The sequence below is a fragment of the Scyliorhinus torazame genome, chromosome 10 (genome assembly GCF_047496885.1).
Source record: "Scyliorhinus torazame isolate Kashiwa2021f chromosome 10, sScyTor2.1, whole genome shotgun sequence".
NCBI lineage: Eukaryota > Metazoa > Chordata > Chondrichthyes > Carcharhiniformes > Scyliorhinidae > Scyliorhinus > Scyliorhinus torazame.
Genome location: NC_092716.1, coordinates 45649454 through 45665176, shown reverse-complemented (window position 1 = coordinate 45665176; position 15723 = coordinate 45649454). Strand labels below are relative to the sequence as shown.

The window sequence follows — 15723 nt, the reverse complement described above, 5'->3', positions numbered from 1 at the left end:
TCATTTTCTATTGGACTTTTTAAACTTACCTGCTTTACAGTGGCTAGTGCAGTAAAAAAGGGGGCGTGTCCTCCTTCACTCTGACTCTGTTAGACGTGGAAGCTTGGCCCTGGGAGGTGCTGCACACTGCCTGTTCGGGTGAGACAAGCACGGAGAAATTTGGCGCAGGCAAGTGGGTACAGAGTGGCATTTCGATGCTGATTGCCACTCTGAGGGTGGCACTCATGGTGAAAGATAATTTTGATTGCCTGTGTCGCCATTGTGGTTACTAAATATTATTTTGTCTTTTCAGATATTGTGACTGTGTTAGTAACAAATGGATTTCAGGAACTAAATGTTGTGGAGTCAGATCCTAAGTTGCGGCACTTTCCACAGGTGAGGGTGATTCAAGTTGCTACAGCTTCCAGACGCAGCGTCACTAATGGAGGTCTGCTGTGTTTGTGAAATCACGGCCTTTTATATCCAAAACATGAATAGTATTGAACTCAATAGACGTGCAGAGTGCATCTGCTAACTTGTTGTTAATCTTGTAAACTTCCAGTAATATGCCCATGGCCAAATCTTTTCAAAGTACACTCTTCTAAAGGGGCAGCACGGTAGCCTTGTGGATAGCACAATTGCTTCACAGCTCCAGGGTCCCAGGTTCGATTCCGGCTTGGGTCACTGTCTGTGCGGAGTCTGCATGTCCTCCCCGTGTGTGCATGGGTTTCCTCCGGGTGCTCCGGTTTCCTCCCACAGTCCAAAGATGTGCAGATTAGGTGGATTGGCCATGATAAATTGCCCTTAGTGTCCAAAATTGCCCTTGGTGTTGGGTGGGGTTACTGGGTTGTGGGGATAGGGTGGAGGTGTTGACTTTGGGTGGGGTGCTCTTTCCAAGAGCCGGTGCAGACTCGATGGGCCGAATGGCCTCCTTCTGCACTGTAAATTCTATGATAATTCTATGAAAAGGGATGTGTTTAATGCTCCATCATATTATTGACCTTTAAATGAACATGTTACGATCTCTGTAGAGATCGATACTTTTAAAGAGAAATTTAAACTTTCAGTTAACAGCTGAAAGACTAAAATGCCAAGGTTTCACGTTTTCAAACTTTTATTGTATCAAATGATACTATTGACCAAACACTATTTTCTTTTGAAGGCAACTTATACTTTGAACTTGAGAAATAAACAGTTCCTTTTTACATTGCACTCTCTGCTGAATTACCGTTCTTGTAGCAAACAGTTTCCAGCTGTTCCCAGGTTCCAGCGGCTGGCTTCCTTCTTCCTTTCCCAGCCAGGTAACTGTCGACTTCTTTCTCTAGCTTCAAGGTCGGCAGGATTTGCAGCATCCTTTAACTCCCCATGAACTAGGTTTTCAATCTAAGTGTGAACTCTCATCCACATTATGTACGGTGAACAGCAGAGTCAGTGTTTTCTTTGCTTAAAGTGCAGGCCTAGTTTGTTCTATCTATTTATCTATCTCAGTTGGCTACCCACCACACAAGAGAAACCTGCAACTTACTGGCTGTCTGTGATATACCTGGGGTTAAAGGGAAGCCTATAACCTGATCTCAAAATGACTTCCACTATCCTCTTCCCCATGGCAACAGAAAACAACTATGTATCCAAGTAGAACTGTTAATCAGTTATCCAATCTCTCAACATCCTTTAATCTTAGAAGTAAAGGGATAGTTTACAGCACAACCTAATTACTTAATGCCTAGAGCACCTTTCAGTGAATATGGGAGACTCTGGTGCTACCCATTGTAGTATTAGAAACTGCTGTAATTGCTTTATTACCTTGCACCCCCCTCAATAAAACAATTTGCATCTTCCTCAGATCTCTAACAATTAAACCACCTTGGCTTACTGTCAGCCAGGCTCCAGCACAGGACACATGGCCCCTTTCATCTTCCCTGCAATGCCAAAATATAGTAATCCTATAAACCAAAAGATGCAATCCTAAAACATAACAATCTTATAAATCTCACAGTTGTAACAAATGTATAAACCATTTCCCACTTCTGGTTTAAGTTGTTGTTGAAACCCATTCTTCATTGCTATCCTGAAAATATGCTTCAAATGATCTAAATACTTACATTCCTGAAAACTAGTTTGCACAGCAGCATAAACTAGGGGATTTAGAGTTGAACAATTTATACAATGTTATCAACATCAAAAGTAAAGATGTTACAGTTTGAAGTGTTCTCATGCTTTTTACCTCCTTTTAGAAGATATTCAGTAGCCAGATGTTGAGCAGGATAAATAAAATAAGTTTACATATGTCATTGCCACAAACTCCAGATGTTGGGGGGAATGGAGCCCCCACCACCTTTCCTCCCCTTGATCCAGTAGGGACGGTGAGCAGTGAGTTCTGTTTCTCCTGCCCACCATGCTTAAATTGGATAAGCAGTAGATATCGTGTTCATTGTTGGTAATATGCTGAGAATTAACGAAAGGGGGTTGGCGAATATTTGGCTGACTTCACCTTTCGCTCTTTATGCAGCTGCTCCCTGCCTGCCCATGGCAGCTGCTCACAGCACAAGTGTGGCACGGGTGGCAGATAAATCTCCCGCTGCGTACGGCACTGGGAACTGACGATTCTGGGTCTGAGTCCCAGGTCCTTTAACTCATGTGAGGTGCAGACAACAATGGAACTTGAGCTCTTTCGTGAAAACAAAAACACCATTTTCAGTGAGAAGTGAACTGAGAGCATAGAAACATATTTTTTCCGGTAATCCATCTGATTTTCTGTATTGGGATCTTTCTATGCATGAATATGCTGCGGGTTTTACCCCGTGACAGGAGCCATTCACTCCAGCATAAAAGTTTCACATTAAGTAAAACAAAAATAATAAATATATTTTGAATTTAGAACTCAAGTATTTCACAATAAACGTTATGGGTGTTGGTGGAATTTTTTGAACATGGCAGGGGTGAGGGGCGGGGTGGGTGGATGCCTGATGCAGAAGGTCAGCCATAATCTTATTGAACAGCAGAGCAGCCTGGAGGGGCTCCATGGTGTACTCCTGCTCATATTTCTTATGTTAAAGAAAAATATAGCCTTCCAGTCTACTTTTAAATAATGGTAAACTGTTGTTATTTTGTTGTAGATAGTTTAAATGAAAGCATTTGTGCCTCATTACGAACTACAAAAATAAGTCACTTTGGTATTCTTGAAATAGTGCAGTAATCTCTGGACTATCAATCCTTCACTTCGCAGGATTAGGACTACTGAAGTTGAATCCTACTTATCTTTTCCTGCACTGAAACTTAATCATGTCACAGGATCAAAATCATATTGATGAATAATGCTTTCAGTAAGATAGCAGCAAATCTTTGGAATGGTTTATACCTTGAAATGAAACTGCTTTACTGAATTGGTCATTTTCTCTTCTCCTTACTAACAGATCTGTTTTGCAGTATTGGGCAGAATGATTCCATGTAAGTAAAGTTCATTATCCATATACCCACATTATGATTTTAGAATAGACAGCAATTAAATGACTGTTGTTATTGTTGGTGTAAAGTATGTTATCTCTATGGTTGCAATTAACTGTTCATGAAATGTCTTACAAGCCTGCTTATTTAGAAATTGCATTAAAAAGAAAGATGAATATGGGACAGAAAGTGACCATGCCAAAATTTGGATGCTCTTGCAAATTTCAGCTCCTGTCCTTTCAAATGCTCTGGGCGCGATTCTCTGCTCCCGCGCGGTCCAGTGAATCGCCTGTGACAGCCAAAATGGCGATTCACCGGTACCCACACGATTCTCAGTGCCGGATGGGCCGAGCGGCCTGCCCAAAACGGCGGGTTCCCCCCGGCGCTGTCCACACCTGGTCGCTGCCGGCGGAAACAGCGCAGGAATGCTGGGGGGGCGGCCTGCGGCGGGGGGGATCCTGCACTGTGGGGGGGCCTCAAATGGGGTCTGGCCCGCGATCGCTGCCCACCGATTGTCGGGCCGGCCTCTCTGAAGGAGGACCTCCTTTCTTCCGCAGCCCTGCAAGATCCGTCGGACATCTTCTTGCGGGGCGGACTCGGGGAGGACGGCAACCACGCATGCGCGGGTGACGCCAGTTATGCGCCGCCGGCCGCGTCATGTATGCGGCGCCACCTTTACGCGGCGCCAAGGCCTGGTGTGCCTAAATGAAGCGGCGCCGGTCCTAGCCCATTTTCGGGCCCTGAATCGGTCGGGATAGGGGCCGTTTCGCGCCGTCATGAATCTCGACGGCGTTCACGACGGCGCGAACACTCTGTCTCCATTTCAGAGAATCGCGCCCTCTGTATCCCTGTTACTCCACTGGGTAAGAGCAAGCTGCCACTTTCAGTCACTCCTCACTCAGTTGTGTAATAGGAGTTCCTCCATGCCAGTCTCCCGGATGGTTATTTCTGAACAACCGGCTAACTTCTATTTACCAAGGTGACCCATCCCAAACCTTCCATTAGGAGATTTTTTCTTACACTCTATAACTTCCATTCGGTTTTTCAGTAACGTGTTCAGAGTTTTGCATTCATGTTCTAATGCTTTTAAGTCCTTGTGAGCTATTTCAACCTGTCCTTAAAGAAGTACTGGTCCATATAGTTTATAGTCTGTTGCGAAGCATTTATTTTCAACATTTAGAGCCTTTTTTTTACATCGTACATTGCGCACAATTCTCCCTACGGAGAGCGTATTACTTATGTTCTCGTTACTGATAAAGAATTGTGCTGATAGATAGAACCTTTTCAAATTATACTTGAGGGAAAGTTGCAAGTAAAATAATCTTCCTTTTGTTGTCACATAGTTATTATACACCTGTTCCTGGGAGCATCTTTCCTGCAAAAGTCTTCTCCGATCAAAGTCACAAGTGGCACCTTCTGTGACCGACTGTGGGACATTATCCTTTCTCATCCCCCTCTGTGGCATTTGACATTGTCGACCATTCCTCTGGTTTCTCTTTTCCGTTCATAGAATTATAGAAATTGATGGCACAGCAGGAAGCCATCCGACCCATTGGTCTTTCTCTCGCAGGCAGTGAACTCCAGATCCACACCACCCTCTAAGTTTGAAAAATAATATCCTCACCCACCCTCTGCTCCTTCTACAATTACAGCTCAGTTGGATTGCATCCTGCATCCACTTATTTCCACTTTTATCTATTGAATAACAGCTGGAGCATCTTCAGCAATGACTTCTCTTTCTCTCCCTCTGCACTGGTACCTCGAGAGTCTCCCAAGACAAGGTTGTGCTCACCCACATGCTTCATTTTGGCGAGATCATGTGAAGACATAGGGTCAGCTTCCACCTTTATTACTGACACCAATTCTATTATTGCAGTATCTGTCTTGCTCTCGTCACTGTCTTTGCTGCCAGATTCCATATCCAACATCCTGTCTCGGATGAGCTCCGAATTTTGCCATGGTCACATTCTGTCCAAATTCATCTTTAACTATTAGGAAGAAGTAAGCCATCACCGTTGGCCTGTATCTCTGCTACTGATTCCCATTCACCTCCGTGTTGAGCTCCCCGACCTAATTCCTGTGACAGTATAGAAATGTTCAGTATACAAAGAGTTAATGTTATGTTGCAATTTACCGCTAGATTGAGCTAGATGCAGTACTATATAAAGCACTGACTCTCAGACTTCTGGGAGAGAGAATGAAGACTGGAGTAGAGTGCATAGGAGAGGATAGAGTACAGTTAGAATTAGAGTGTAGCGACTAGTGTTAGTAGAGTGTAAATTACTATAATTATTGTTTATTATAGGAGTAAATGATCAAGCTTAATTTAAGTAGTGTAAATAAATGTGAGCTTTGTTAATGAACTTGGCTTCTGTTGTCTTTATGAACACTACAACATCCATCCTGATGCTGTCTCAGTAGATCTGTTGCTGAAACTTTCATCCATTTCTTTGTTATGTCAAAGTCTTGACTATTTTAGTGCTCTCCTGGCCAGCCCTGCATCTTCCATGATCCTCAGCTCCTCCACATCCCTGCAGCCTGTGTGCTACCCTGCATTGTCCCCCTGGCACAACATTCCTCTCCTGGCTGACCCACTCTGGCTGCTGATCCTCCAAAGCCTCCACGTTAAAATTCTCATCCTTGTGTTTAAATCCATTCCTGACCTCGTCTTTCCCCGCCTCTCGTGCAGCCTAAATTCCCTGATCGTTCGGAATTCGCCGTTTCTGGAATTTATCCCTATGCCCTCTGCCTGTCCACATCCCTCTCCTCCTTGAAGACCGATAGCACAGTGGTTAGCAATGTTGCTTCACAGCGCCAGGGACCCGGTTCGATTCCCGGCATTTTGGGGCGTTGTCTGTACGGAATCTGCATGTTCTCCCCGTGTCTGCGTGGGTTTCCTTCGGGTGCTCTAGTTTCCTCCCACAAGTCCCGAAAGACATGCTTGTTCGCCGAATTGAACATTGTTAGGGTTAATTCTCCCTCTGTGTACCCGAACAGGCGCTGACAGTAGCGTGACGACTAGGGGATTTTCACACTAACTTCATTGCAGTGTTAATATAAGCTCACTTGTGACACTAATAAAGGTTATTATTAATATTATGACTGAGCTTTTGGTCATCACCCCTAATACTGTTTGCCTTAGCTCAGTGTCTATTGCCTGGTTGAAACTTTGTGAGGTACCTTGGGATGTTTTTCTAGATCAAAGGATTTTTTTAAAAAAAATAATATTTTATTGAAAATTTTTGGTCAACCAACACAGTACATTGTGCATCCTTTACACAACATTGTAACAATACAGATAATAATGACCTTTTTTAAATTTAAACAAAAACAACAACAAATAAATAAATATTAAATAACAAAAAATAAAAATTAGCCCTAATTGGCAACTGCCTTGTCTCAGGCCACACCCCCCCCTCCCATCCCTCCCCCCCCCCCCAAGTCCTGGGCCGCTGCTGCTGCCTTCTTTGTTCTCCCCTATCTATCTTTCCGCAAGATATTCGACGAACGGTTGCCACCGCCTAGTAAACCCTTGAGCCGACCCCCTTAGGACGAACTTAATCCGCTCTAACTTTATGAACCCCGCCATATCATTTATCCAGGTCTCCACCCCCGGGGGCTTGGCTTCTTTCCACATTAGCAATATTCTGCGCCGGGCTACTAGGGACGCAAAGGCCAAAACATCGGCCTCTTTCGCCTCCTGCACTCCCGGCTCTTGTGCAACCCCAAATATAGCCAACCCCCAGCTTGGTTCGACCCGGACTCCTACTACTTTCGAAAGCACCTTTGTCACCCCCATCCAAAACCCCTGTAGTGCCGGGCATATGGGTATGATTCGCTGGGCTTCTTGAGCACCTCGCACACCTATCCTCCACCCCAAAAAATTTACTGAGCCGTGTTCCAGTCATATGTGCCCTGTGTAATACCTTAAACTGAATCAGGCTTAGCCTGGCGCACGAGGACGACGAGTTTACCCTGTTTAGGGCATCTGCCCACATCCCCTCCTCAATCTCCTCCCCTAGCTCTTCTTCCCATTTCCCTTTTAGTTCGTCCATCATAGTCTCCCCTTCGTCTCTCATTTCCCTATATATATCCGACACCTTACCGTCCCCCACCCATTTCTTTGAGATGACTCTGTCCTGCACCTCTTGTGTCGGGAGCTGCGGGAATTCCCTCACCTGCTGCCTCGCAAAAGCCCTCAATTGCATGTACCTGAATGCATTCCCTTGGGGCAACCCATATTTCTCGGTCAGCGCTCCCAGACTCGCAAACTTCCCATCCACAAATAGATCTTTCAATTGCGTTATACCTGCTCTTTGCCACATTCCATATCCCCCATCCATTCCCCCCGGGGCAAACCTATGGTTGTTTCTTATCGGGGACCCCCCCAGTGCTCCGGTCTTTCCCCTATGTCGTCTCCACTGTCCCCAAATCTTCAGTGTAGCTACCACCACCGGACTCGTGGTATAGTTCCTTGGTGAGAACGGCAATGGGGCTGTCACCATAGCCTGCAGGCTGGTCCCCCTACAGGACGCCCTCTCTAATCTCTTCCACGCCGCTCCTTCCTCCTCTCCCATCCACTTACTCACCATTGAAATATTAGCGGCCCAATAATACTCACTTAGGCTCGGTAGTGCCAGCCCCCCCCTATCCCTACTACGCTGTAAGAATCCCTTCCTCACTCTCGGAGTCTTCCCGGCCCAAACAAAACCCATGATACTCTTTTCTATCCTTTTGAAAAAAGCCTTCGTGATCACCACCGGGAGACACTGAAACACAAAAAGGAATCTCGGGAGGACCACCATCTTAACCACCTGCACCCTCCCTGCCATTGACAATGCTACCATATCCCATCTCTTGAAATCTTCCTCCATCTGTTCCACCAACCGCGTCAAATTTAGCCTGTGCAATGTGCCCCAATTCTTAGCTATCTGGATCCCCAGGTAACGAAAGTCTCTCGTTACCTTCCTCAACGGTAGGTCTTCTATTTCTCTACTCTGCTCCCCTGGATGCACCACAAACAGCTCACTCTTTCCCATGTTCAATTTATACCCTGAAAAATGCCCAAACTCCCCAAGTATCCGCCTTATTTCTGGCATCCCCTCCGCTGGATCCGCCACATATAGTAGCAGATCATCCGCATATAAAGATACCCGGTGTTCTTCTCCTCCCCTAAGTATTCCCCTCCATCCCTTGGAACCTCTCAGCGCTATCGCCAGGGGCTCAATCGCCAGTGCAAACAGTAATGGGGACAGAGGACATCCCTGCCTTGTCCCTCTATGGAGCCGAAAATATGCCGATCCCCGTCCATTCGTGACCACACTCGCCACTGGGGCCCTATACAACAGCTGCACCCATCTAACATACCCCTCTCCGAACCCAAATCTCCTCAACACCTCCCACAGATAATCCCACTCCACTCTATCAAATGCTTTCTCGGCATCCATCGCCACTACTATCTCCGTTTCACCCTCTGGTGGGGCCATCATCATTACCCCTAACAACCTCCGTATGTTCGTGTTCAGCTGTCTCCCCTTCACAAACCCAGTTTGGTCCTCATGAACCACCCCCGGGACACATTCCTCTATTCTCATTGCCATTACCTTGGCCAAGACCTTGGCATCTACATTGAGGAGGGAGATTGGTCTGTAGGACCCGCATTGTAGCGGATCCTTTTCCTTCTTTAAAAGAAGCGATAACGTAGCTTCTGACATAGTCGGGGGCAGTTGTCCCCTTTCCTTTGCCTCGTTGAAGGTCCTCGTCAGTAGCGGGGCGAGCAAGTCCAAATATTTTCTGTAAAATTCAACTGGGAATCCGTCCGGTCCCGGGGCCTTTCCCGTCTGCATGTTCCTAATTCCTTTCACCACTTGTTCTACCGTGATCGGTGCTCCCAATCCCATCCTTTCCTGCTCTTCCACCTTGGGAATTTCCAGCCGATCCAAAAACTCCATCATTCTCTCCCTCCCATCCGGGGGTTGAGCTTCATACAATTTTTTATAAAATGTCTTAAACACTTCATTCACTCTCTCCGCTCCCCGCTCCGTCTCTCCATCTTCGTCTCTCACCCCCCCTATTTCCCTCGCTGCTCCCCTTTTCCTCAATTGGTGTGCCAGCAATCTGCTCGCCTTCTCTCCATATTCATACTGTACACCCTGCGCCTTCCTCCATTGTGCCTCTGCAGTGCCTGTGGTCAGCAAGTCAAATTCCACATGCAGCCCTTGCCTTTCCCTACACAGTCCCTCCTCCGGTGCTTCCGCATACTGTCTGTCCACCCTCAAAAGTTCTTGCAACAACCGCTCCCGTTCCTTACTCTCCTGCTTCCCTTTATGTGTCCTTATTGATATCAGCTCCCCCCTAACCACCGCCTTCAACGCCTCCCAGACCACTCCCACCTGAACCTCCCCATTGTCATTGAGTTCCAAGTACTTTTCAATGCATCCCCTCACCCTTAAGCACACCCCCTCATCCGCCATTAGTCCCATATCCATTCTCCAGGGTGGACGCCCTCTTGTTTCCTCCCCTATCTCCAAGTCTACCCAGTGTGGGGCATGATCCGAAATGGCTATAGCCGTATATTCCGTTCGCCTCACCCTCGGGATCAATGCCCTACCCAACACAAAAAAGTCTATGCGTGAATAGACTTTATGGACATAGGAGAAAAACGAGAACTCCTTACTCCTAGGTCTACTGAATCTCCACGGGTCCACCCCTCCCATCTGCTCCATAAAATCCTTAAGCACCTTGGCTGCTGCCGGCCTCCTACCAGTCCTGGACTTCGACCTATCCAGCCTTGGTTCCAACACCGTGTTAAAGTCTCCCCCCATTATCAGCTTTCCGGTCTCTAGGTCTGGGATGCGTCCTAGCATTCGCCTCATAAAATTGGCATCGTCCCAATTCGGGGCATACACGTTTACCAACACCACCATCTCTCCCTGTAATTTGCCACTCACCATCACGTATCTGCCCCCGTTATCCGCCACTATAGTCTTTGCCTCGAACATTACCCGCTTCCCCACTAATATAGCCACCCCCCTGTTTTTCGCATCCAGCCCCGAATGGAACACCTGCCCTACCCATCCTTTGCGCAACCTAACCTGATCTATCAGTTTCAGGTGCGTTTCCTGTAACATGACCACATCTGCTTTAAGTTTCTTAAGGTGTGCGAGTACTCGTGCCCTCTTTATCGGCCCGTTAAGCCCCCTCACGTTCCACGTGATCAGCCGAGTTGGGGGGCTTCCCACCCCCCCCCCCCCCTTGCCGGTTAGCCATCATCTTTTTCCAGCTTCTCGCCCAGTTCCCACGCGGCTGTATTTCTCCCAGACGGTGCCCCCCCGCCCATCCTTTCCCGCACCCACTCCCCCCTTTCCCCAGCAGCAGCAACCCAGTAATTCCCCCCTCCCCCCCCCCCCCGCTAGACCCCCCGCTAGCGTAATTACTCCCCCCATGTTGCTCCCAGAAGTCAGCAAACTCTGGCTGACCTCGGCTTCCCCCCGTGATCACGGCTCGCCCCGTGCGGCGCCCCCTCCTTCCTGCTTCTCTATTCCCGCCATAATTATCATAGCGCGGGAACCAAGCCCGCGCCTCTCCCTTGGCCCCGCCTCCCATGGCCAACGCCCCATCTCCTCTCCCTCCCCACCTCCCCCATCACCACCTGTGGGAGAAAGAAAAGTTACCATACCGCAGGATTAATCATACAATCCCTCTTCGCCCCCCCCCCCCACTCGTCCCACCACTTTGTCCAAACGTTCATTTTCGTAGTCCAATTATTCCAATTTTTCTTCTACAATAAAAGTCCACGCTTCATCCGCCGTCTCAAAGTAGTGGTGCCTCCCTTGATATGTGACCCACAGTCTTGCCGGTTGCAGCATCCCAAACTTTATCTTTTTTTTGTGAAGTACCGCTTTGGCCCGATTAAAGCTCGCCCTCCTTCTCGCCACCTCCGCACTCCAATCTTGATAGACGCGGATCACCGCGTTCTCCCATTTACTACACCGAGTTTTCTTCGCCCATCTAAGGACCATTTCTCTATCCTTAAAACGGAGAAATCTCACCACTATGGCTCTGGGAGCTTCTCCTGCTCTCGATCCTCGCACCATAACTCGGTATGCTCCCTCCACCTCCAACGGACCCGTCGGGGCCTCCACTCCCATTAACGAGTGCAGCATCGTGCTCACATATGCCCCGACGTCCGCCCCCTCCACACCTTCAGGAAGGCCAAGAATCCTCAAGTTGTTCCTCCTTGCGTTATTTTCCAGTGCCTCCAACCTCTCCACAGATCCTTTCTGGTGTGCCTCCTGTATCTCCGACTTCACCACCAGGCCCTGTATGTCGTTTTCATTCTCTGCTGCTTTCGCCTTCACGACCCGAAGCTCCTGCTCCTGGGTCTTTTGTTCCTCTTTCAGCCCTTCAATCGCCTGTAATATCGGGGCCAACAACTCTTTCTTCATTTCCTTTTTTATCTCCTCCACGCAGCGTTTCAAAAACTCTTGTTGTTCAGGGCCCCATATGAAACTGCCACCTTCCGACGCCATCTTGGTTTCTGCTTGCCTTCCTTGCCGTTGTTCCAAAGGATCTGCTGCAATCCGGCCACTTTCCTCTCCTTTTTCCATCCGTGTCCAGGGGGAACACCCTTCTGGTTTACCGCACGGTGTTTTCAGCCGTTAAAATTGCCGTTGGGGCTCCTATCAAGAGCCCAAAAGTCCGTTTCACAGGGAGCTGCCGAAACGTGCGACTCAGCTGGTCATCGCCGCACCCGGAAGTCATCAAAGGATTTATAAGTGCTAGTTGCTGTTGATGCTGCCTTGAGTTTCTGCCTTTAACTACTGTGAAAATCATGTTCAAGAGATTTCCCTCTCTTCCAGGGTTACTGGATAATGTGTGGAATGAAAAGGAAAATGATGGTGCTGCTGAGCAGAAAGCAGCTCAATTCTGGTATGTGCAAATATCTACAAATTCTATAATTTATTAATGACCTGCTCAGTACTGATCGAGGTGGACTCCATGCCACAGCCTTGGTGGTTCTAAGTATAACACAGGTTTTTAAAAGTTTATTTCCATTTTTTCTGTTTTCCTCTCCAATTTTCTTTTCTTTGCTCCGCTGATTGTGTTGACTACCTGGCTGAGGTGAGGTTCCGTGGACAGCGATCAAGGTTTTGTCCCAGCTGTCCATAACTCACCTGCTGGTCGACGACAGAGGGCATCACAGTCTTCAGCAGATGGAGTAGAATGGGAGCACTGCCTGATTTGTAACTTTTCACCAGGACACGCACTCTAAATGATTGCCTCTACCGCTGTCTCAGTTAAGTCAACACATTAGGGATTGAAATATGAATGTTGCTGCCTGGATAACGCACAAGGACAGAAGAGATAGGAACAGGAGTATACATTACACCCTGTCAAACCTACTCCACCTTTCAATGTCATCATGGCAAATCTCCTGCTTCAACTCCATTTTCCCACCCTCTCCCCATGTCCCTCGATTACCCAAGAGACCAAATATCTGTCTATCCCAGCCTTCAGTATATTCAAAGGTGAAGCAACCACAACACTCTGGTGTGAGAATTCCAAAGATTCACAATCTTTTGAGTGAAGAAATTTTTCCTCGCCTCTGGAAGAGAGGGAAGGCAATAATAAATCATCCTGAACATGATTTTCAGAGTAAGAATGGGCAAACATTCAAGGTAGCATGAACACCAACAACTCACATTTATAGTCCTAAATGTGTGGCCCCTTATGCTGAAATGGTGCCTTGTTTTCGATTCCTCAGACAGAGGAATCAATCTCTCAGTATCTCCTGAAGAATTAAAGATATCATGTGACCTGCTCTAAATTCTGTCTGACGACAAACCTTGGATATTACAGTTTAAGGAGAGGCCTAGGGTGTCATACTCTGAAGAACATAGAACATACAGTGCAGAAGGAGGCCATTCGGCCCATCGAGTCTGCACCGACCCACTTCAGCCCTCACTTCCACCCTATCCCCGTAACCCAACAACCCCTCCTAACCTTTTTGGTCACTAAGGGCAATTTATCATGGCCAATCCACCTAACCTGCACGTGTTTGGACTGTGGGAGGAAACCGGAGCACCCGGAGGAAACCCACGCAGACACGGGGAGAACGTGCAGACTCCGCACAGACAGTGACCCAGCAGGGAATCAAAGCTGGGACCCTGGCGCTGTGAAGCCACAGTGCTATCCACTTGTGCTACCGTGCTGCCCGTGATAAAAGGCGCAGGATGTTCACATCTGTAGACAATAGCAAGAGTGGTTAGTCCCCAAGTCTCACAGGGAGGTATTAGGAATGTCAGGTTTAGCTTCCGGGTGCGGCGATGACCAGCTGAGTCGCACGTTTCGGCAGCTCCCGGTGAAACGGACTTTTGGGCTCTTGATAGGAGCCCCAACTGCAATTTTGACGGCTAAAAACACTGTGCGGTAAACCAGAAGGGAATCCCCCCTGGATACGGATGAAAAAGGAGGAGAAAGTGGCCGGATTGCAGTGGATCCTTTAGAATAGCGGCAAGGAAGGCAAGCAAAAACCAAGATGGCGTCGGAAGGTGGCAGTTTAACATGGGGCCCTGAACAACAAGAGTTCTTGAAATGCTGTGTGGAAGAGCTCAAAAAGGAAATGAAGAAAGAGCTGTTGGCCCCGATACTACAGGCGATCGAAGGGCTAAAGGAGGAACAAAAGACCCAGGAGCGGGAGCTTCGGGTCGTGAAGGCAAAGGCAGCCGAGAATGAGGACGACATACAGGGCCTGGTGGTGAAGACGGAGACGCATGAGGCACATCAGAAACGATGTGTGGAAAGGTTGGAGTCACTGGAGAGCAACGCAAGGAGGAACAACCTGAGGATTCTTGGTCTTCCTGAAGGTGCGGAGGGAGCGGACGTCGGGGCATATGTGAGCACGATGCTGCACTCGTTAATGGGAGCGGAGGTCCCGGCGGGTCCGTTGGAGGTGGAGGGAGCATACCGAGTGATGGCGCGAGGACCGAGAGCAGGAGAAATTCCCAGAGCCATAGTGGTGAGATTCCTCCGTTTTAAGGATAGAGAAATGGTCCATAGATGGGCAAAGAAAACTCGGAGCAGTAAATGGGAGAACGCGGTGATCCGCGTTTATCAAGACTAGAGTGCGGAGGTGGCGAGAAGGAGGGCGAGCTTTAATCGGGCCAAGGCGGTGCTTCATAAAAAGAAGATAAAATTTGGAATGCTGCAACCGGCAAGACTGTGGGTCACATATCGAGGGAGGCACCACTACTTTGAGACGGCGGATGAAGCGTGGACTTTTATTGTGGAAGAAAAACTGGAATGAGCGGGCTATTAAAAAGAACGTTTGAACAAAGTGGTGGGGCGAATGTGGGGGGTGAAGAGGGGGGTTAAAAAGGGGGGAAAGAGGAGTTTTATGTGCTAATCCTGCGATGTGGTAACTTTTCTCTCTTCCACAGGTGGTGATGGGGGGAGGAGGGGAGGTGGAGGAGATGGGGCATTGGCCATTGGGAGCGGGGCCAAGGGAGAAGCGCGGGCTTGGTTCCCGCGCTATGATAATCATGGCGGGAATAGAGAAGCAGGAAGGAGGGGGCGTCGCACGGTGCGAGCCGAGGTCACGGGGGGAAGCCGAGGTCGGCCAGAGTTTGCTGACTTCTGGGAGCAACATGGGGGGAGTAATTACGCTAGCGGGGGATCTAGCGGGGGGGGGGGGGTGGGCGGGGGGAATTACTGGGTTGATGCTGCTGGGGAGAGGGGGGAGCTGGTATGGGAGGGGATGGGCGGGGGGGGGGGGGCACCGCCTGGGGGAGATACAGCTGCGTGGGAACCGGGTGAGGAGCTGGAAAAAGGGGATGGCTAATCGACAAGGGGGGGGGGGGGGTAGGAAGCCCCCCAACCCGGCTGATCACGTGGAACGTGAGAGGGCTGAACGGGCCGATAAAGAGGGCACGGGTACTCGCACACCTTAAGAAACTTAAGGCAGATGTGGTTATGTTACAGGAAACGCACCTGAAACTGATAGACCAGGTTAGGCTACGCAAAGGATGGGTGGGGCAGGTGTTCCATTCGGGGCTAGATGCGAAAAACAGGGGGGTGGCTATATTAGTGGGGAAGCGGGTAATGTTCGAGGCAAAGACTATAGTGGCGGATAACGGGGGCAGATACGTGATGGTGAGTGGCAAACTACAGGGGGAGACGGTGGTTTTGGTAAACGTATATGCCCCGAACTGGGGTGATGCCAATTTTATGAGGCGGATGCTAGGACGCATTCCGGACCTAGAGATGGGAAAGCTGATAATGGGGGGAGATTTTAATACG

General features: G+C 48.6%; 1 protein-coding gene across 1 annotated transcript in view; it reads left to right on the top strand.

The window, feature by feature from the left end:
- The window catches only part of LOC140430530 (Fanconi anemia group A protein-like), a 179264-nt gene that overhangs the window by 42310 nt on the left and 121231 nt on the right, over positions 1-15723 (top strand). Inside the window, 3 exon segments of the mRNA XM_072518055.1 lie at positions 293-375; positions 3393-3426; positions 12285-12354. Coding sequence (XP_072374156.1) covers positions 293-375; positions 3393-3426; positions 12285-12354 — 187 coding nt within the window.